Source organism: Mytilus californianus, unplaced genomic scaffold (assembly GCF_021869535.1).
Source record: "Mytilus californianus isolate M0D057914Y unplaced genomic scaffold, xbMytCali1.0.p SCAF_9, whole genome shotgun sequence".
Lineage (NCBI taxonomy): Eukaryota > Metazoa > Mollusca > Bivalvia > Mytilida > Mytilidae > Mytilus > Mytilus californianus.
This window is the reverse complement of record NW_026262745.1, coordinates 13,997,122-14,019,039: the sequence shown is the minus strand read 5'-3', so window position 1 is coordinate 14,019,039 and position 21,918 is coordinate 13,997,122. Positions and strand designations below refer to the sequence as shown.

Genomic DNA, 21,918 nt, shown 5'->3' with positions numbered 1-21,918 from the left:
TTATAACTTATGATCAGTTTAAGTGGTAATTTTTGTGGAAAAAAATACTTAAGGAGAAAATGGTTTATTATTCACAGTCTATTAGAATGTACACATGTAGCACAATACATATATATTGGACAATGATAATGCTGCATTTTTAAATGTTTATTTTCTTATCTTTACATTTTTAGGCTGCCATATGCAGATGTAGTCAGCCATTAGCAGGGTTCAGTGCAAGATGTGTGGAAGATGAACAAATGTTACATGCAATTCTCAAAGCTAATCCAAAGTCAAAATACATGTATGTTGTGGACACCCGGCCTAAGGTTTGTTTGCATATATTATATCCACAATATTTTGAAAAATAAACTTGCTGGTTGATTTACAAGAAAATCAACATTTCTCATTTTCATTTTAGATTGCTTACATAGTCATCTATTATGGGTGGGGAATCCACATTTTGGATTGCTTACAAAGTCATCTATTAGGGATGGGAAATCCACATTTTGGATTGCTTACATAATCATCTATTAGGGATGGGAAGTCCATATTTTGGATTGCTTACATAGTCATCTATTAGTGGCGGGAAATCCACATTTTGGATTGCTTACATAGTCATCTATTAGGGGTGGGAAATCCATGTCTATTGATAATATTTAAAATTTTTTACCTTTTTAACCCGATTTTTCGAAGGAAAAATTGGTTATTGATTTGGGGATGTACGGTGGGCGGACGGGCGGGCGGCTGCCAAACAGTGTCCGTTCATTAACATGAAAACACTTTGACGAAATGTTTTCAAATTTAGATATGTTGTTTCCTGTGACTAAATGAAGGTCAAGTTCAATTTTCACGATTTTAGCTTTTCTCGTTGTTGAGTTATAGCCCTTTCCCAAGGATTAAATTTTTGATGAAATACTTATTAATTACTCCATTTCTGTTCAAAGGGAAATAACTCATTTTTAAAAAGATTTTTAAAAGACATTGTATTAATGATAAATGACATTTTGGATTTTTTTTTCTTTTCTTTGTTAAATTGTTTGAAGAATTTTGTGGTAGGTTTGTTTGTTATTCTGTATAAACTAATTTTCTGAATGCTATATATAATTTTTTTTTTTATGAAGTGAACTCCTTTAATTAGATAATAATCTATTTTGTTAAAGGATATATTTCATTACATTACATTGTGTAGATAAAGTTGTTGACATTGACAGATAAGTTGCAGATCTATATTAGTTTGTGACAAATGAAAGAAAAAATATTTGGAACTGGGGAAAAAATATTTGGAACTATCAATTATATTTGATTATAATTTGAAAATAGATATACATTGTGTAACATAATATCTAATTTTAGAGAACTATTGTTGTGATGTGGTATTTTATTTCTGTTGTGTGTGTTAATGTTTAATATTTACATGATCCTGCTTTGGGGTCAGATTTGCAAATATCATTTCCATTATTAATTAGATAATGATCTATTTTAAATATTCGATCACAATTCAAATTCAGAGCTGTTTTAAGCTTAAATGTTGTGTCCATACTTGCTCATCTGTTCAGGGTTCAATCTCCGCAGGAAAATCCGGTTTGCTGTCACTCGACAGCCTCTTGTCTTCACTTCAATTGATGTGTTAGCTCCCTAACAAACACAAAAGGGGATGTCACTGAGGCAGTAATCTAACAACACAATAAAACCAAAAAGACATCTAAGAGACTGTATATTACCACACAATTTCATTTAAATTCTGGTTTGCCTTAATTACCAATTTTTAAATTTCAGATAAATGCTATGGCTAACAAGGCAGCAGGGAAAGGCTTTGAGAATGAGAACTACTATTCTGATATCAAGTTTTATTTCTGTGGTATAGAAAATATCCATGTCATGAGAAACAGTCTACAAAAACTTATAGATTGTAAGTATGTCACAATTATAAAATCAGTGTGGATAGAGACAAAAACAGTCATGGATTGGAACTGAGACATATAATAGAAGAAAAATTACAGACTGAAAGGTTATGAGGAAAATTATACCTATTAGAGTACTTGTTAATTTGTACTCGTCCTGAATATGCATGAAATATTAGTGACTGGACTTTACGCAAAGAACAATCAAACAATCTATTTAATATAATATAAGTAGTTTATTACAAAGTTATCAGCTTGCTATAAATATCATTCCTTACAACCAATAAGTATCAGGTGGGAGTGTTTACAATAATTTCAATTTCCCTTTTTTGAAATGAGAGTTTGGTTGTGGCATGATTGATTGATTAATAGAACTTATATTGCTGGTGAAAAGATACAAAGAAATTTTCTTATTCAAATGTCATTTTTAATCTTGAAAATGTCTTGCTATGCAAATAGACAGCAAATAAAAAATCCTTGAATTTAATCTTTTTTTGATGTAATGTGAGATATGATTGATGATGTAGATATTTATAATCTATTTTCCTGCTATTCAAGAGACAATTTGCCCTAAAATAGATTTTTTGTTGTTTAATGATTTAAGGAATTATGCAAATAATTTAATCAGAAACCAAAAGTTGAATTTTTTCTAGAAACACTATACAAACATCATTAATTATTGATATAGTCTTTGATGAATAACAAATTAATGTCCTCATTTGGATTACTATTGATATATTTTATAAATGTCCTCATTGGGATGAATCTTTACAGATGTCGTCAGTGTTTTCCCAACTTATTATCTTGAAAAAGAGTTATTCTTTGAATAAATGGTTGCTTTTCATAGCTACATGTTAAAATATAAACTGACAGAACTATGCTGTACAGATAAAATACAAATATATCAATATGAGTTATTACAATTTAAATGATACAAGTCAGTGAGTATCAAAATAAAGATATCTCTGGTTTCCTTGTGTTAAATGTCATTTTATCTTATATTACAGTATGTGAGATGAGAAATCCATCAATGAGTGCATTCCTGACAGGACTTGAGTCATGTGGGTGGTTAAAACATATCAAATCTGTATTAGATACAGCAGTCTTTATTGCAAAGGTTAGATTCATTATTGTCTAGTCTTAATAACTGGTAATGGCTTTAGTATAAAGTTGGGGGTGGGATATATAAAAGACTAAATAATTGCACTTTTGTTCAGGAAAGGAAATGGGATAATTGTTTATTAGATTATGCAACAAAGGACAAGAATAGAAAAGTAACTTCCAAGCAGTGGGTAGCTCATTGGTATTTTTTTTTACATTCAGAGAAATGTTTGTAATCAATGAAGTTATGATTGTTTGAAAATAAAAGAAAAACATGTTGTAAAACTCTTCATCATTATTGTTTCAGTATACCTATATATAGAAATAGACCATTCATAGGTTGGAATTACTATTAGGAAAATTAGTGAAAAAATGCAATAAGCCTTGATTTTTGGGTTATTACTATTTGAATAGTCCTTTCTAGTTCTTGCATGTACATGTAGAAGTTTTATTTTTCAGTTCAGTTTAGCTGCCTGTTTTATTGAACTCTTTGTAGTAAGGAGCTTTTAATCATTTTGACTTGGAATTATTATTGGTTTTTGGATTAAGTCCATTTGTATTTTCTTTATGACATAATGTTAAAAAGATTAAAACATTAAGTGCATCAGAACTACCTGGAGTGCAGATGCTTTCAGTTTCTTAATTCTGACATTATAGTGCAGATCCTGATATAATGTATTTGTCAGATACATATAGAAATCTCTTTCTGAGACAGATTACCAGTGTAAAAGTATCAATGCTAAGATATTAAAGTAAAATTCTGGAAGTGATGAATAAGCACAAAACAGGACTTATTCTGTTTTTGTCTCGTTTCAATGAAGATATGGAGGAGAGACTAAGGCATGCTGTTTCCAGCGGCTTCAACATTTATTAAAGCTTGTGGGGAGCAACTAATGGTGTGTTTCGCTTCCATCTAGAGTACTCGGCTCAACTCCTTTAGCTATTGTTCATTGACTTTGAAGCTTTTGCAAAATTTACATGTTAAAGTTTACGATTAGGTAAGTTTAAGGGGAAACACTATGTTAAAGTCAATGATATTTGGTATGCAGTTGTATTAGTATTGGAACATCTCATTTCCCTAGTGATTATATAGCCCTTCCTTTAGTAATTATGATTCATTGACTTATTTTGAAAAATTTCCATAGTTTACATGTTACAAGTTTAAGTGTTGCCATTTAAATTTCAAAAATTTGGATTTTATTATCAATATTACATACATTCGAGACATATCTCTATCTCAACAGTTTATTAAAGTGTATGGTGTCTTTAAAGAATGAAATAGAAGGATTATATTGTACAACTGCTTTATTGGTGTGAATTTTATTTTTAAATTTCAGGCAGTAAGAGATGGAACAAGTGTATTGGTTCATTGTTCTGATGGATGGGACAGAACTGCACAAACCTGTTCTTTATCAGGTCTAATTCTGGATCCATACTACAGAACTGTTCAAGGTTTTCAGGTATACAAAAGAACTAATAATTCCTGACAGAGCAGCATAAACTTGTTCACTGTAAAGTCTTATTCTGGAAGTGATGAATAAGCACAAAACAAGATTTTCATCTGTTTTTGTCTCGTTTCAATGAAGATATGGTGGAGAGACTAAGGCATGATGTTTCCAGCACCTTCAACATTTTTTAAAGCTTGTGGGGAGTGACTAATGGTGTGAATCCATGATATAGAAACATTAAAGGTTTTCAGGTTATTCATCAAAGGTCAAATTCAGGCTATTCATCAAAAGTTAAACTCAGGCTATTCGTCAAAAGTCAATTTCAGGCTATCAGTATGATGTAGTAAGAGTTCTTTTACCTCAAACAACTGTTTTGAAAAAAATGAAAACAACACATGTTTTGAAAAAAATGGAAACAACACGAAATAAATTTCATGCATCCAAAGCGCTTTTCTGGATTTACCTTCATCAGGAACACTCAAAGCTGAATATTTGGAAGCCAAGATAAGAATGGAATATCTCTCAAATTTGAAAACATTTAAAAGCAGAAAATATATTATAGATATACATATACCTTATTCCTTATATTAAGTGCCCCATGTGCCTTTCAATCCAGAGTACTCCTTAATTAGAATGCATATATATCAAATAATGTATTTGGCATCTTTTGAAATCAAATGAGAAACACTGCCTTTAGGATGCAGCTAGAGGTTTCATTTTCTACTGCTTTTACCATGTTTACTGTGTGAAACAAAATCAAAATGGAAATCACATTCAAGAAATGTTTTTAAAGCATTTAGGATTATTCTGGTCTTCACTATTGAAATTAAGCATATCTTCCTTTTGAATGTTCTAAATGCCATAGTGTTTTCATTATGTTTACAGTATAGACAGATTAAAAACTGTGTCAAAAATTATTTTGAGTAGCAAATAAAACTATTTATTAAATGCTGTGATTTTCCAGTCAAATAAAAAGACATATTTCACACGAGAGAATTATTAAAAACCCATATTTCACATGAGAATTATTAAAAACCCATATTTCACATGAGAATTATTATAACCCATATTTCACATGAGAATTATTAATAACCCATATTTTACATGAGAATTATTAATAACCCATATTTTACATGAGAATTATTAAAAACCCATATTTCACATGAGAATTATTAATAACCCATATTTTACATGAGAATTATTAAAAACACATATTTCACATGAGAATTATTAATAACCCATATTTTACATGAGAATTATTAAAAACCCATATTTCACATGAGAATTATTAATAACCCATATTTTACATGAGAATTATTAAAAACACATATTTCACATGAGAATTATTAATAACCCTTATTTCACATTAGAATTATTAAAAACCCATATTTTACATGAGAATTATTAATAACCCATATTTTACATGAGAATTATTAAAAACACATATCCTGACAGAGCAGCATAAACTTGTTCATACTTATAGAAAGATTAAAATCTGTATCAACAGTTATTTTGAGTAGCAAATAAAACTTCTTATTATTATCCTATTTTTTTCTCACTCTGACATCATGCAACAAAAGAAATAACTAATCAATGTAAAAATATATTCAACAAGTGACCAAACAATTCATGAATTCAGGAATGTGTGTAGTTATTCTTTAATTGTTTTTTCTGTTATAGGCACTGATAGAGAAGGAATGGTTATCTTTTGGTCACAAATTTACCGATCGTTGTGGATTACTTGGTACCGTAGATTCAAAGGAAGTATCTCCAGTATTTACTCAGTTTATAGAAAGTGTGTGGCAGTTAATGCAGCAATTTCCATGTGCTTTCCAGTTCAACGACCGTTTCTTGATCACAATTCACGACCATGTTTATTCCTGTCAGTTTGGTACTTTTGTTGGGAACTGTGAAAAAGATAGGCTAGATTTACGGTAAGATAGAAAAAGATATGCTTTATTTACAGTAAATAAACTCATCATAGATACCAGGATTAAAATTTTGTACACCACACGTGTGTTTCGTCTACAAAAGACTTTTCAGTGACGCTTGAATCAAAAAAGTTAAAAAGGCCAAATACAGTACGAAGCTGATAAGCATTGAGGATCCACAATTCTGGAAGTATTTGCCAAATAAAGCTAAGGTTATCTATTCCTGGGGTTGAAAATCCTTAGTATTTCGAAAAAAAAAAATTTTGTACACTTTAAAACAATAGATAGAAAAAAGAAAGATAAGATTTACAATAAGATAGAAAAAGATAGGCTAAATTTATGGTTAAATGGAAAAGCATATGGTAGATTTAGGAAACAAATTAGAGCTTTCCTCTTTTAATATATGATTTGCATGTGATAAAGAAGTTTACTAAATGTTATACATGAAAAATTGTTGTATGCAGAGGCAAATTCCAAACATCAAACTTGCAGAAAAATACTCTTAATTATAATGTAAATTTCAGGTTGTCAGAGAGAACTTATTCATTGTGGGGATACATTACCAAGCACATGACAGAATATTTGAATCCTTTCTACAAAAAATCTTATGAGCATCAAGAACCTGTGATAATGCCAAATACTAGTCCACAATGTGTAAAGTAAGTGGAAAAAATCTCTGCTGTAACAAGTACACACCAGAATAGAAATCTCTGCTGTGACAAGTACACACCAGAATAGAAATCTCTGCTTCAACAAGTACACACCAGAATAGAAATCTCTGCTTTAACAAGTACACACCAGAATAGAAATCTCTGCTGTGACAAGTACACACCATAATAGAAATCTCTGTTTTAACAAGTACACATAAGAATAGAAATCTCTGCTTTAACAAGTACACACAAGAATAGAAATCTCTGCTATGACAAGTACACACAAGTACACACTAGAATAGAAATCTCTGCTTTAACAAGTACACACCAGAATAGAAATCTCTGCTTTAACAAGTACACACCAGAATAGAAATCTCTGCTTTAACAAGTACACATCAGAATAGAAATATCTGCTTTGACAAGTACACTCTATAATAGAAATCTCTGCTTTAACAAGTACACACCAGAATAGAAATCTCTGCTGTGACAAGTACACACCAGATTAGAAATCTCTGCTTTAACAAGTACATATCAGAATAGAAATCTCTGCTTTAACAAGTACACTCTAGAATAGAAATCTCTGCTGTAACAAGTACACATCAGAATAGAAATCTCTGCTGTGACAAGTACACACCAGAATAGAAACCTCTGCTTTAACAAGTACACACCAGAATAGAAATCTCTGCTTTAACAAGTACACACCAGAATAGAAATCTCTGCTGTGACAAGTACACACCAGAATAGAAATCTCTGCTTTAACAAGTACACACCAGAATAGAAATCTCTGCTTTAACAAGTACACATCAGAATAGAAATCTCTTCTTTAACAAGTACACTCTAGAATAGAAATCTCTGCTGTAACAAGTACACATCAGAATAGAAATCTCTGCTGTGACAAGTACACACCAGAATAGAAACCTCTGCTTTAACAAGTACACACCAGAATAGAAATCTCTGCTTTAACAAGTACACACCAGAATAGAAATCTCTGCTGTGACAAGTACACACCAGATTAGAAATCTCTGCTTTAACAAGTACACATCAGAATAGAAATCTCTGCTTTAACAAGTACACTCTAGAATAGAAATCTCTGCTGTAACAAGTACACATCAGAATAGAAATCTCTGCTGTGACAAGTACACACCAGAATAGAAACCTCTGCTTTAACAAGTACACACCAGAATAGAAATCTCTGCTTTAACAAGTACACACCAGAATAGAAATATCTGCTTTAACAAGTACACATCAGAATAGCATGAATAGAAAACTCTGCTTTAACAAGTACACATCAGAATAGGTGATGAATATTTGCTGCCTACAGAAAAAGAAATATTTGCAATTCAAGTCTGCTATGTTTTTTTTTTCCTGAATATATCTTAGAAATGAAATGTCACTGCTAATTTATGTTAACATTTCTTAAGATATGTTTTTATACGACCGCAAAAAAATTTTGGGGTCGTATATTGCTATCATGTCGTCGTTGTTGTCAAATGACATTTGGTTTCCGGACAATCAATTTAGTTTAAGTGTATGGATCTCTATGAAATTCAATCAAAAGGTTCAATACCACAAAAGGAAGGTTGGGATTGTTTTTGGGGGTGATGATCCAAACCGTTTAGGAATTAGGGGCCAAAAAGGATCCCAAAACAAGCATTTTATTCTAGTTACTTAAGAATCTTTAGAAAATAGTAAGGGTAATTCCTAAAGGTGAAAAGTTCATTGCAGAAAATGACTTGATTGTGAATGAAAATAAATGGTGCAAAAGAGAAGAAGGATCCTATTGAGTGTGTGAATGATATATTTGCAGTTTGAAAGCTGATTCTGTTGCTAAAAACTCATAGAAATATAAAGTTATAAATCAATTGATTATGTATGTTTACACAGAAAAAAGAATGCTGTAAAAGAGACAAATGTATACATTTTTGTAGGTTTTGGGCAGGAATGTATAATAGATATGAGAATGGTATCCATCCAAGGGAGAATATTGTAGATATATTAAGTTCTGCAAGTGACCATTGTGCTTCCTTAGAAGATCATGTTCAGCTCTTAGAAAAGGTAATTTATTCTGTTCAGAAGTATTTAAAAGATTGATGTAGATATTACCTCCAAATCACACTATTTCTCTGTTATGAAATATCTGTTTGATACAGGGAAGTATGAGCAATAGATTTTACTGAAAAGATATCTCATTTTTATTGTACTGATATATCTGTGGAAAAAATGTTGCATTTTACTGTTTATAGCATACTAACAATCATTTTCAAAAGCATTGTGATTGATTGAATCATAGAGTTTGTAATTAAAGCAGTGAAGTCTGTAATTGTTTTGCAAGAAAAGCAATGCACTTTACTGTCTCACATACACTGACATACAATACAGATATGATCTACTTCACAGTCATCAATAGAACATTCAAATACCTTTTACATGTAAACATTTCATACACCTTCCAAATTTAGTTCTTCAGATGTTATATCTCAAAGAGCAAGTTGGGGGTGAAATAACACCAAAAAAAAATATTGGGTCATGAAATAAAGTCCTTGTTGTAGGCAAAGGGGGCACTAAGTATTACTCTTGACCCTCTGTCCTTCTGTCTTTTTGTCTGTTTTTCCGTCTTTTCATCCTGTCCATCCCATTTTCATCTCCACACTCTAACTTAATTTTGTCTCATGCAAATTTTATGAAACTCATACACAATGCTAAGGACCACAACACACAGACAGAGTTCAAATTTGGGCAGTGAGTCATTTATAGTTATGACCCTTTATAACTTGGAAAACTGCAAATTTTTTCGTTTCCACACTCTTAACTTAAGTTTGCCTCGTGCAAATTGTGTGAAACTCACACACAATGCTAAGAACCACAACACACAGAGCAGGGACATTTGTGTCCTCAGACACATTCTTCTTTTATTTGGTATAGTAGTGATTTGGTCCAGATGAAAAAGGTAAAATATTAATATGTCTGAAGCTGTCAAACTGAATTCAAGACTACCTCAACATCAAATCGTCCATATTTTGAGTTAGAGCTGATTTTTTCTTTACTTTTAATATTATTTGTCCCAAAAGTAGTACACAAGACTGAAAAAATATTATTTTGAAAGCAAGCGCAGGTGCATTTATTGTTCGAAAGAAATCAATATTTCTGTTTTTTTTTTTACCTTACTAAAATATGTTTTGATCATTATTAATGCTGGCTAATCCAAAGAAGAAGGAAAATGAGGAAGAAAAACTACACACTTTTTGTTAAATGTAGAGTTTTCAAACATGCTTAAAAAAACAACATTCAATAAAATAGCATATTTGTATTGTGAATTCTGTTAAAATCAGATGAAATGTTTTTGATTCCAGAGAATAACACAAGTCTGTAAGTTATTGGGTAAACCAGACCAAGTGATTGAAAAGAAATTAAATGGCTTCCTGTCTACAGAATCATTGGACCAAGTTAGTGATGACAACAATGATTTACCCTTAAAAATAAACAAAGAACTTATTATCAACGGTGACACAGAAAAACAACAAAGTGATGGGGAATCGACGGAAAAAGATATTATAAATAGCAACAAGAAAAGTGACTCTGAGTCAGGATTTGAAGAAATGTCCAAATCAGTTCCTGAGGATTTGAATATTAACATGACATTACCAGGTATAGAAGATTGTCGGACTATGGACTCTAGCATGACACGCTCGGCAAGCGCTGAGCAGCTTAATTTGGACTATTTAGTTTTAGAACTGACAAGTGTTGCTCTGGATTGGAAGTCCTTCAGAAATGTACATAACTGCTCATGTGCTTCTCCCTTTGACCGCTTTACCAAAAAGGCAAGCTATATTATTATATATTGACACCACTAACTACTTTTTAGGCCCTTGGATGTTTTTCTATCTTGGTTAACTTTCCTATTGTTGTTGAGCAAGGAACAAGGTATTCCTAACTGATTCTTGGTACATGAATACATTTCTTTACTTTTTAGTTTTTTTTTTATTGTATAAATATTTGAAAAGGAGTTAGAATTTTCATGTAGGTGTGTTAATAATAAAAAATGCTCACCAACATAATGATAGATAACCAAAAATGAAAGAAACACAACAAAAGTCCTATATGGTGCTGCTATCTCATATGATTTTTTTTTAAAGTAAGAACATTAAATTGGTTTCAATATTTTTGAGTTATATCAAACTGCTAAGTTTTTTTGAAAATTAAGCAAAGGCTCCAAAAAAGATAGATAAATCAAACTTTTGATATGTCCACTGTCATAACTTCATTGCTTATTTCAAGATATTTTGAATTAGAAAAATAAGCTTTCCACTTGCTTATGCAATGGTCATCTGGGTTCTATCTTAACATACATTGTATGGTCATCTTACATTACAAAACTTTGGTTGATTTTAGATTTCCTCTGAAAACGTTGGAAACAGCTAGATTTTTACCTACATCATGTTATTATATTGATCACATGGTTGGTTTTTGGTACAGAATCCTTGAATGTAGTTTATGTGATGATGTTGTTTTAGACAAGTAGCATCTTCAATTATGATTCTTTTTTCACATCTTTTTTTATTTTGAGAGGGAGTTGTCAATTTTTCACTTAGCATTCAGCAGTGTTTTTTTATTGAGCAATATTTTTTGGTTTTTCAAAGTATATGAGATATCAGTTTATATGAATATAAGCACAAAGCATAAATAACTTTAAATCTTAAAATATGTATACTTTCTGTATTCTTGGTTCTGTGTCATGAATCCTAATTCAGTATCTAACATCTAGGAATGTAAGTTATTTTGGGCTTTTCAAAACATTAAGAATAAAAGGAAATGTCAAAATACTAAAAGTGATAATATTATATTGACTAGTTCCTTAAGCTTTCTATTAAATTTGATATGACTTCCAAATTCCAAATTCTTGTCAAAATAACTGATTGAAAATTATTTATATAAGCTATATCTATTTCATATTTCTTAGTACACAATCTCCTTACAATTCACTGAATATGGTTTCACCCATTTTTTTACTAAAAAAAATAGCATGAAAGAGTGATGTTTCTCCCTACAGTGTGTTCTCATATACATGTACTTATTATCAATATAGCATGAAGTAGTATTTAGAATTTCAATTGCATAAAATAATCCTTCCATTCTCAATTCTATTTCTTTAAGCTGTATACTTGTTTGTCCAAAAAGTTTTACATTACATTGACACAATGTTGAATGAATGAACTTATTTTTGGTCAGTATCATATGAGTAATTGTAGAAATTACTTCTAAAAAGAATATGAGCATAACATTTTTTAATGCAACTTCAAAAGTTTTTTGTGTGTTCTTTGCTGTGCATGTACTGATTCTGGTCAAGGATGGTCACCCCATATCCTTTGTTTTTATACGACCGCAAAAAATTTTTGCGGTCGTATATTGGTATGACGTTGGCGTCGTCGGCGGCGTCGTCCGAAGACACATTGGTTTTCGCACTCTAACTTTAGTTTAAGTGAATGGATCTCTATGAAATTTTACCATAAGGTTCAATACCACTAAAGGAAGGTTGGGATTGATTTTGGGGGTTATGGTACCAACAGTTAAGGAATTAGGGACCAAAAAGGGGCCAAAAATAAGCATTTTTGTCGAGCCTGCGACTTTTGTTGCAGAAAGCTCGACATAGGGATAGCGATCCGGCGGCAGCGGCGGCGGCGGTGTTAGCTAACTTCTTAAAAGCTTTATATTTTAGAAGATGGAAGACCTGGATGCTTCATACTTTGTATATGGATGCCTCATGTTACGAAGTTTTAGTCAGTCACATGTCCAATGTCCTTGACCTCATTTTCATGGTTCAGTGACTATTTGAAAAAAAAGTTCAGATTTTTTGTAATGTTAAATTCTCTCTTATTATAAGTAATAGGATAACTATATTTGGTATGTGCGTACCTTGCAAGGTCCTCATGCCCGTCAGACAGTTTTCACTTGACCTCGACCTCATTTCATGGATCAGTGAACAAGGTTAAGTTTTCGTGGTCAAGTCCATATCTCAGATACTATAAGCAATAGGTCTAGTATATTCGGTGTATGGAAGGACTGTAAGGTGTACATGTCCAACTGGCAGGTGTCATCTGACCTTGACCTCATTTTCATGGTTCAGTGGTTATAGTTAAGTTTTTGTGTTTTGGTCTGTTTTTCTTATACTGTATGCAATAGGTCTACTATATTTGGTGTATGGAATGATTGTAAGGTGTACATGTCTAGCTGGTAGGTGTCATCTGACCTTGACCTCATTTTCATGGTTCAGTGGTCAAAGTTAAGTTTTTGAGTTTTGGTCTTTTTTTTCTAATACTGCATGCAATAGGTCAGCTATATTTGGTGTATGGAATGATTGTAAGGTGTACATGTCTAGCTGGCAGGTGTCATCTTACCTTGACCTCATTTTCATGGTTCAGTGGTCAAAGTTAAGTTTTTGAGTTTTGGTCTTTTTTTCTAATACTATATGCAATAGTTCAACTATATTTGGTGTATGGAAATATTTTATGATCTATATGTCAGTCACGCAGGTTTTATTTGACCTTGACCTCATTTTCAAGGTTCATTGCTCAGTGTTAAGTTTTTGTGTTTTGGTCTGTTTTTCTTAAACTATAAGCAATAGGTCAACTATATTTGTTGTATGGAAGAATTGTTAGCTGTACATGCCTGCCTAGCATGGTTCATCTGACCTTGACCTCATTTTCATGGTTCGTCAATGTTTAGTTTACTTGGTTAATGTTAAGTTTATGTGACAGTTGTCATAAAGCTTTATATTTAGGACTATCAACATAATATCAATGATTAGTAAAGAAGGCGAGACATTTCAGCGTGTGCACTCTTGTTGTAACTTCCAGACATAACTTGTGTGTTAGTGTATGGATCTCTCTGAAATTGTACCACAAGGTTCCATATCACAAAGGGAAGGCTGGAATTGAGTTTGGGGGTAATTGCCCAAAACGTTTAGGAATAAGGGGCCAAAAAGGGGCCAAAAATAAGCATTTTTCTAGTTTCCAGACAATAACTTGTGTTCAAGTGTATGGATCTCTCTGAAATTGTACCACAAGGTTCCATATCACACAGGGAATGCTGGGATTGATTTTGGGGGTAATTGCCTCAAAATATTAGGAATTAGGGGCCAAAAAAGGGGCAAAAAACAAGCATTTTTCTAGTTTCATGATAATAACTTGTGTGTAAGTGTATGGATCTTTCTGAAATTGTACTACAAGGTTCCATATCACAAAGGGAAAGCTGGAATTGAGTTTGGGGATAATTGCCCAAAACGTTTAGGAATAAGGGGCCAAAAATAAGCATTTTTCTAGTTTCCAGACAATAACTTGTGTTCAAGTGTATGGGTCTCTCTGAAATTGTACTGCAAGGTACCATACCACAAAGGGAAGGCTGGGATTGAGTTTGGGGGTGATGAATCATAAGGGGTTTCAAAAAATTTGGGGGGGGGGGATTTTTTTTTTCCCCTTTTTTTCCATTTTTCCTTTTTTTTTTCTTTTAAAATTTTCCATTTTAAGTTGGTTATTTCTGTTTTATATTTAAAAGCAAATAATAATGATATGGTAGGAGATACACACCAAACAGGATGTGTAAATTATTATATAATAAGTATTGTGCAATAGCAAGAAATTTTCAATTGCACAGTATTGCACAATAGCAAGAAATCTTCAATTGCACAGTATTGCGCAATAGCAAGAAATCTTCAATTGCACCGTATCGTGCAATAGCAAGAAATATCCAATAGCACAATATTGCGCAATAGCAAGAAATTGTCAATTGTACAGTATTGCGCAATAGCAAGAAATATTTCAATTGCACAGTTAATTGTGCAAAAGAAGATACTTCGTATAAATTGCTTATTTCTTGACCAATTTCAATGGGGTTTTATTCTTGAATTCTTGGGGTTCTTTAATATGCTGATTCTTACCGTGTATTAAGATTTTGGATTTTGGGCCCCGTTTTTAAATTGGTCCACATTGAGGTCCAAAGGGTCCAAAATTAAACTTTGTTTGATTTCATCAAAAATTGAATTATTGGGGTATGCCGAATCTAACCGTGTATTTAGATTCTTAATTTTTGGTTCCGTTTTCAAATTGGTCTACATTAAGGTCCAAAGGGTCCAAAATTAAACTTAGTTTGATTTTAACAAAAATTGAATTCTTAGGGTTCTTTGATATGCTGAATCTAAACATGTATTTAGATTTTTTGTGGGCCCAGTTTTCAAGTTGGTCCAAATCGGGGTCCAAAATTAAACTTTGTTTGATTTCAACAAAAATTGAATATATGGGGTTCTTTGATATGCTGAATCTAACCATGTATTTAGATTTTTGATTTTTGGGCCCCATTATCAACTTTGTCCACATTGAGGTCAAAAGGGTCCAAATTAAACTTTGTTTGATTTTATCAAAAATTGAATTCTTGGGGTTCTTTGATATGCTGAATCTAACCATGTATTTAGATTTTGGATATTGGACCATAATAGGTGAATGTCCAATTTAAAATTTTAAAGTTCTTAGACCACATTCATTCTGTGTCAGAAACCTATGCTGTGTCAAATATTTAATCACAATCCAAATTCAGAGCTGTATCAAGCTTGAATGTTGTGTCCATACTTGCCCCAACTGTTCAGGGTTCGACCTCTGCGGTCGTATCAAGCTGCGCCCTGCAGAGCATTTTATTCTATTCTAGAAACAATTTTACACCAGGCAATAGAAAAAACAAAATATGTGCTATCTAATTTCTTTGGGAATGTGCTATTTACAAATAAATCTCTTAATCAAATTTAACACACCAACAGTAATTATTATACCCCCGCTTTAAAAAAGTGGGGGTATACTGTTTTACCTCTGTCTGTCCGTCCGTCCATTCATCCATCCGTCAGCCAGTCAGTCCATCAGTCCGTCAGTCCGTCTGTCCCATGAATATTTTTCGTCTCATTTTTCTCAGGAACTACATTACAAGGATTTCTGAAATTTGGTTTCAGGGTTTATATGAGTCAGCTATACAGTGTGATGCGTTTTCCGATTCATCACTCAACAACTTCCTGTTTACCCTTATACTTTTAGTGGTCTGGGGTATCATTAGTAAGCAGTAGCTCACAGATTCACTTGTTTGAACTCAATTATAATTTCTCAATAAACAGTTTATAATAAGACAGTAGTATTGTCAAATATGTCATATGTCATTACATTTTTGACTCGCCTTGATGGAGTCAAAAAGCGAGACATAGGTATGCTGTTTCCGACGGCGGTGGCGTCAACAATGTATTAGTTTGTGATTAGGTCTAGTTTATGGTGAACCACTAGTGTTAGGTCAATGATATTTAGTATGCAGTTGTATTAGCATTGGCACATCTCATTACCATGCAGATTATTTGGCCCTGCCTCCTCAGTCATGGTCTATTGACTTCTAAACTTTGCTTAGTTTACATGTATTAGTTTGTGATTAGGTCAGTTTATGGGGAACCACTAGTGGTAGGTCAATGATATTTGGTATGCAGTTGTATAAGCATTGGCATATCTCATTTCCATGGAGATTATTTGGCCTCGCCCCCTCAGTCATGGTTGTTTGACTTTGAAACTTTTGCTTAGTTTTCATGTATTAGTTTGTGATTAGGTCAGTTTAAGGGGGACCGTTAGTGGTAGGCCAATGTTAATTGGTATGCAGTGGTATAAACATTAGCACATCTTATTTCCACGGAGAATATTTGGCCCCGCCCCCTCAGTCATGGTCTATTGACTTTTGCTTAGTTTACATATGTATTAGTTTGTGATTAGGTCTGTTTAAGATAAACCACTAATGTTAAGTCAATGATATTTTGTATGCAAATGTATTGGCCTTTGCAAGTTTCATTTCCATGGAGATGATAACCCCACCCCCTTATTATGGTTCATTGACTTTGAAACTTTTACATAGTTTACAAGTTAATGTTTGTGTTTAGGTTTGTTTAAAGGGAACGACTTATGAAAAGTCAATGGTATTTGGTATGCAGTTGTATTAGCATTGGCACATCTCATTTCCATGGAGATTGTTTAGCCCTGTACCTTCAGTCATGGTTCATTGACTTTAAATATTTGCATAACTTACATGTTAAAGTATTGCTATTTTAATTTCAACATTTGCATTATCAAAATAACAAATAGGCGAGAGATATCTCTGTGATAACAGTTTTATTATAAACACTTTCTTTCCATTTATCAATAAATTTAACATAATTTTGAAAATGTTGTAGAATTTTAAGGAGTTTTGGAAATTCATGGGCCAAAAAATGGCTTTAATCTTACACTTTTAATTCTTTTGTTTATCTGTAATTGTTGAACGTAATTTATGTTTAATGTGGTTGTTTAACTAGGAAGCGTCTGATTATATCAATTAAATGAGTTTCTTATTTTAATATGCCCTGCCTAGGAACGGGAAATTAGTACAATCTCAGGTTAAAAGTTTTGGCCTAAGTTAGTTTACCGTGAAGTCATGGTCCCATCAACATGTTCATTATGAGGTGAAATATCTTAAATATATGCACAAAATTAAGATTTTAACCCAGAGCTGGGCATGGTGTCCAATGAATACGTATTCTTGTTCGAATATTGTTTTGAGTAGTGTAAAGTCTGAGGTCAGCCCAAAATAACTGATTTTTGGAATAAGTATTCTTGATCGATTTTGAAGAAGAAATGGTCAGTACCAAATAAAAAATTCACCATATTTTATCTTGACCTTTTTAACGAATGTGTGATATTACTACATGTTAGTGGTTAATAGAAAATTGAAATTCTAAGGTCCCTTTATTAATCTCCTGGTCAGTGTTCTATAGATGCAGTATCAGCTGTTCAAAAACCTGAGTATTATGTGAAAATAAAGGTAAATACAGGTAAATTATCATTCACAGCGTACATATAACATGTATAAGCTTGGGTTGTTAGGTATTTTCCCTCAACACAGAACTGAAAAAATTAGAAATCATCTGACAAAAACATTAATGAATATTTATTTTTTTGTTACAGTTCCATTGTTGGAAATGCGGTGATGTATTCTGCACTCGATGTATTGCCAAGAATATACCATTACCTGGACATTATTCCAAACGACCTGTACCAGTCTGTCGACCATGTTATAAGGACATTCGACACTCGCCTTCCATGGAATTTTCTCCACCAATCAACAACACAAGCTAACCACTGTCTTTTGTGATATATTTAGTTACTAGTCTTAACATACAAAAAACATGATGTATTTGATATAGTCTATGATTGAAGTAGAAACAAGTTTTTGAAGAATCAGTCATTCCATACTTATAGTTTATAAATCATTTGGTTGGAATAAATTTGCTTGAAATGTGTCTTGATTATCTCCCTTAGTTTAAGTTTTGTAATGATATTTTTTAAGGTTTATTTTAATAACAGAGACAACTTTGCTCCTATATTTTGGATAAAAAAAACCTTTCTAATGGGTTTATTTATACTTTGAAAGAACCTTTTGTCAGTGATTTATACTTGTCTTGTCTAGTCCATTGTTTTGTGTAACTTTATAAGAACAAAAATTTTTTCTCAGGTATAAGAAATTCTTTTTTTTTTCATGAGAATGTCAAAACCAATATTTTTATTAATGTATTATGCAAGCAGATGTTTTCAGAATTAGTATGCAGTTTGGAATTTTAAAACAAAGTCTAAACTTGAGTTGGAAATTTTTCAGGAAAAGAAGTACATGATACATAGTTGTCTCTGGTGGATAGTTGTCTCATTGGCAATCATACCACATCTTCTTATTTTTATAAACCCTTAAATGAATACAGTTGTCTTATGCCACATTTGGTGTCATGTTGAATCAAGACTATCTTCAGCTTCTGGGATTTCAATTTAGAATTATACAAAGTAAAGCAAAATTCCAGAAATGAGACAGCATTTATACTGTAAATTCAGAAATTATTGCTTGCATTTATTATTGCGATTTTTGAAGAATTGACAAAATGAGATTAATTATTTCAGGAAAAGCTGCATACAGATGTATGTATAAGATATCAGAATGTGAGTTCTTATTATTGTGATACTCCTCCAGTGGCATTATGTGCATTAATAAATACCTTGCAACAATTTCTGAATTTACAGTACTTGAAATTTAGGCAACTGCTATAGTTCCTATACCATGATGAACATATAAAGTCATATACTTGAATATGTTTACATGATTTGCACATTTGAATCATTTCCTTGATTGAACCGATGCTTTTCCTCCAATTTTAAGATGATGTTTGGTATCAATCACTTGTATGAGGTCACAAATTTCCTCTTGTAACAAATAAAATTCAATGATATCATTTCTATATTTATTTCATGTAATAGAGGACAGATGTTAAAGTTAGATATTAATTTGGGTGTATTATTTATGCATTTTATTGTTTATCAGAAACTGTTTGTAAATTTGTAAAACACTCTCACAGTGGTAATATCTTAAACTGGCAGTGATGTATATATATTTTAGTTTAACACTTCTGCAACTATTTTCACAAAAAATCATGGCAGTCATGAAGATTTCAGTATAACTTAAGATTAATTTTGAATTCAAGATTTTTTGTGAAAATAGTCTGTCAAATATATATTTTTGATTTAGTATATTTTGTTACATATAAATCTTATACTTTTGTTCTCTATATATTTTGTTTATAATGAAGGGTTAGTGCAATGTTATTTAATTTGTTCAATTTATTTTGTTTTTTTTTTGGGACAAAAATTCTAGAATATGGTGATAATTATAGCACAGATTTCAAAATACACCTTTCAACATTTAGCTTTCTTTTCCTGAAATAATTTTGATATATAAGTTTATTTGATGAAAAATGGATGCCATTTCGAAGATGAGCCAAACATGCAACATTGCAAAATCAATATAATGACTAAATGAAGATTTTGTTTTGTTTAAAGGCATGGTAATACAAAAAGAGCACACATATAGACTGTTTTTATCTTATGCTTTATAGAATGAGATAAAGGAACAGTATAATATGCTTTGCTCCTGTATGTGAAGTAGGTATCAGTAATAAAAAAAGAAAGTGTGTAGAATCAAGAATTTTTTCCTTCTTTCAAAATTGGTAATAATTGTTGATCAGTGTATTTGATGTATTGAATTCACATGAAAAATTATATTACTAAATGATTAAACGGCATTTCCAAAAATTCTGCAACATTATATTTTGATACGGTATTTTTAAATTAAAATTGATACACAACTGACATAAATTTTTTTGTAGTTGTAGTATTATCAATTAAAAACATGGACAATGAGAACCTCAAGATTTAGTATTAATTTCTCTGCACATTTCATCATTTAAGGGTCATCAGAAAAATAGAATCACATCATTGATATTATTAGCATCACATTACGTAGATGGTACCTTTATACCTTTTCATACACAATTTTAGAGCTTGAATCAAAATGGGAATTTCATTATTTCTATTTGTGTACTTAGCAATAAAAGGAAAACACATTTTGTAGCATATACATAAAACATTCCACACACATATATATATATTATTTGTTAATACTGTTTTATTTGATGAAACAATTTCTTTTTTTTTAATTTAGTTAAATAATATATAGACCTATAGAATATTTTGCATCCCTGTTTGAAAGATGAGACAGAAGGAGAATGAATTTTAAAATATTTCTTTTGAAACATAAAGACTACCGGTACCCAAATTTGAGTGAAAGAAAACACTAAAATGTGCATTGTTGTTACTGTTTTTTGAATAACCTTATTTGGCATGGCTACATTTTTGTTAGTTTGGAATTCGTTTAATTAAAGCTCTCTACTGTCAAGAAATAAAAAAAACAACCAGTAACAATTGTCTCATCGTCAGTATTTTACATAAATATCTGTAAATGTATTCGTGTACAGTATGTTTATCTGGTTGATATGAGTCTGTACAATACGGGTCAGATATAATCAGTTCAGTCACATTATAATTTATGTTCTTTTATGTGGATGCTTCTGTTTGGTAGTTTTGTGACATAACTCTATGAAATTGTCACATTTCTGGTGAAACCAGTTTTCTTTATGCAACATTTGGATCGAAAATAATTTTAGTTATTTGAGTGAATAAGTTTTATAAAACCATGAAAATTTGTGCGCGTTTAATCTTTCCTTTTAAAAATTTTGACCATAAGCCAGATATGTTTTACATTGATCGTAAGTCAATAAAAAGATAGATTCTAGAACTGTGTAAACGACGTTTAAAAAAATGACGAAAGATTTACAAACAGAAGTACTTATACACATGCAGATGTAAAAAAATCTGTTTTGAATTTTGCCAGAATTTGATGTTACCTCTATGGTAAAATAAAAAATTAAAAAACTGTTCATTTTAATAAATGTTGTTTCAAAATGAAAAATCTTGTATACTTGCCATCTGATAGTTCACTGAATTAGAATTTTTTGTGACATCTGTTATAGTCCCTCGTTTCATGCTAATGTTTAGTAAGGATCTTATTTTTGTTCCATTTGGTTAAAGGTGCTTTATAAAGAATGTCATAGTAAGTTTGTGTTGCATAGTTACTTAGTTTTTATATGCAAAGTATTGTATACCAGCTCAAAGCTAGCTATAACACAGTAGTTTGCTTTGAATGTTTATAACAAAATGAAACACCAAATAAATTTCCATACATCAGTGTTTCTTCTTGTTAATTTTTGCAATGCTCTATATATGAATAAAAGATAATATGAGGCATACATCGTTGAGACACAACCAAAGTTCAAAAGACATTTATGTCAACATACAAACTTCATTTTTTGGAATGAAGAAAGCTTGATGACTGCATGATAAAAGCTGAACATACATGTATAAAAATACAAAAGCAATTGAAACAGCAACCCTTCTAAGACAATATATCACACAGTGAGCATTTCCCACAC

General features: G+C 31.5%; 1 protein-coding gene across 3 annotated transcripts in view; it reads left to right on the top strand.

The window, feature by feature from the left end:
- LOC127714346 (myotubularin-related protein 6-like) overlaps positions 1 to 21,673 on the top strand; it is a 77,496-nt gene extending 55,823 nt beyond the window's left edge. For 2 of the 3 annotated variants that reach the window (XM_052220406.1, XM_052220405.1), the window contains 9 exons: positions 174 to 308; positions 1,759 to 1,891; positions 2,891 to 3,000; positions 4,322 to 4,444; positions 6,113 to 6,366; positions 6,888 to 7,022; positions 8,942 to 9,068; positions 10,364 to 10,831; positions 18,017 to 21,673. In XM_052220406.1, coding sequence (XP_052076366.1) covers positions 174 to 308; positions 1,759 to 1,891; positions 2,891 to 3,000; positions 4,322 to 4,444; positions 6,113 to 6,366; positions 6,888 to 7,022; positions 8,942 to 9,068; positions 10,364 to 10,831; positions 18,017 to 18,187 — 1,656 coding nt within the window. In that variant the 3' untranslated portion in view covers positions 18,188 to 21,673. The remainder of the gene's footprint in view (positions 1 to 173; positions 309 to 1,758; positions 1,892 to 2,890; positions 3,001 to 4,321; positions 4,445 to 6,112; positions 6,367 to 6,887; positions 7,023 to 8,941; positions 9,069 to 10,363; positions 10,832 to 18,016) is intronic. The other variant, XM_052220407.1, reaches the window with a different exon arrangement.
- Positions 21,674 to 21,918: the final 245 nt, after the last annotated feature.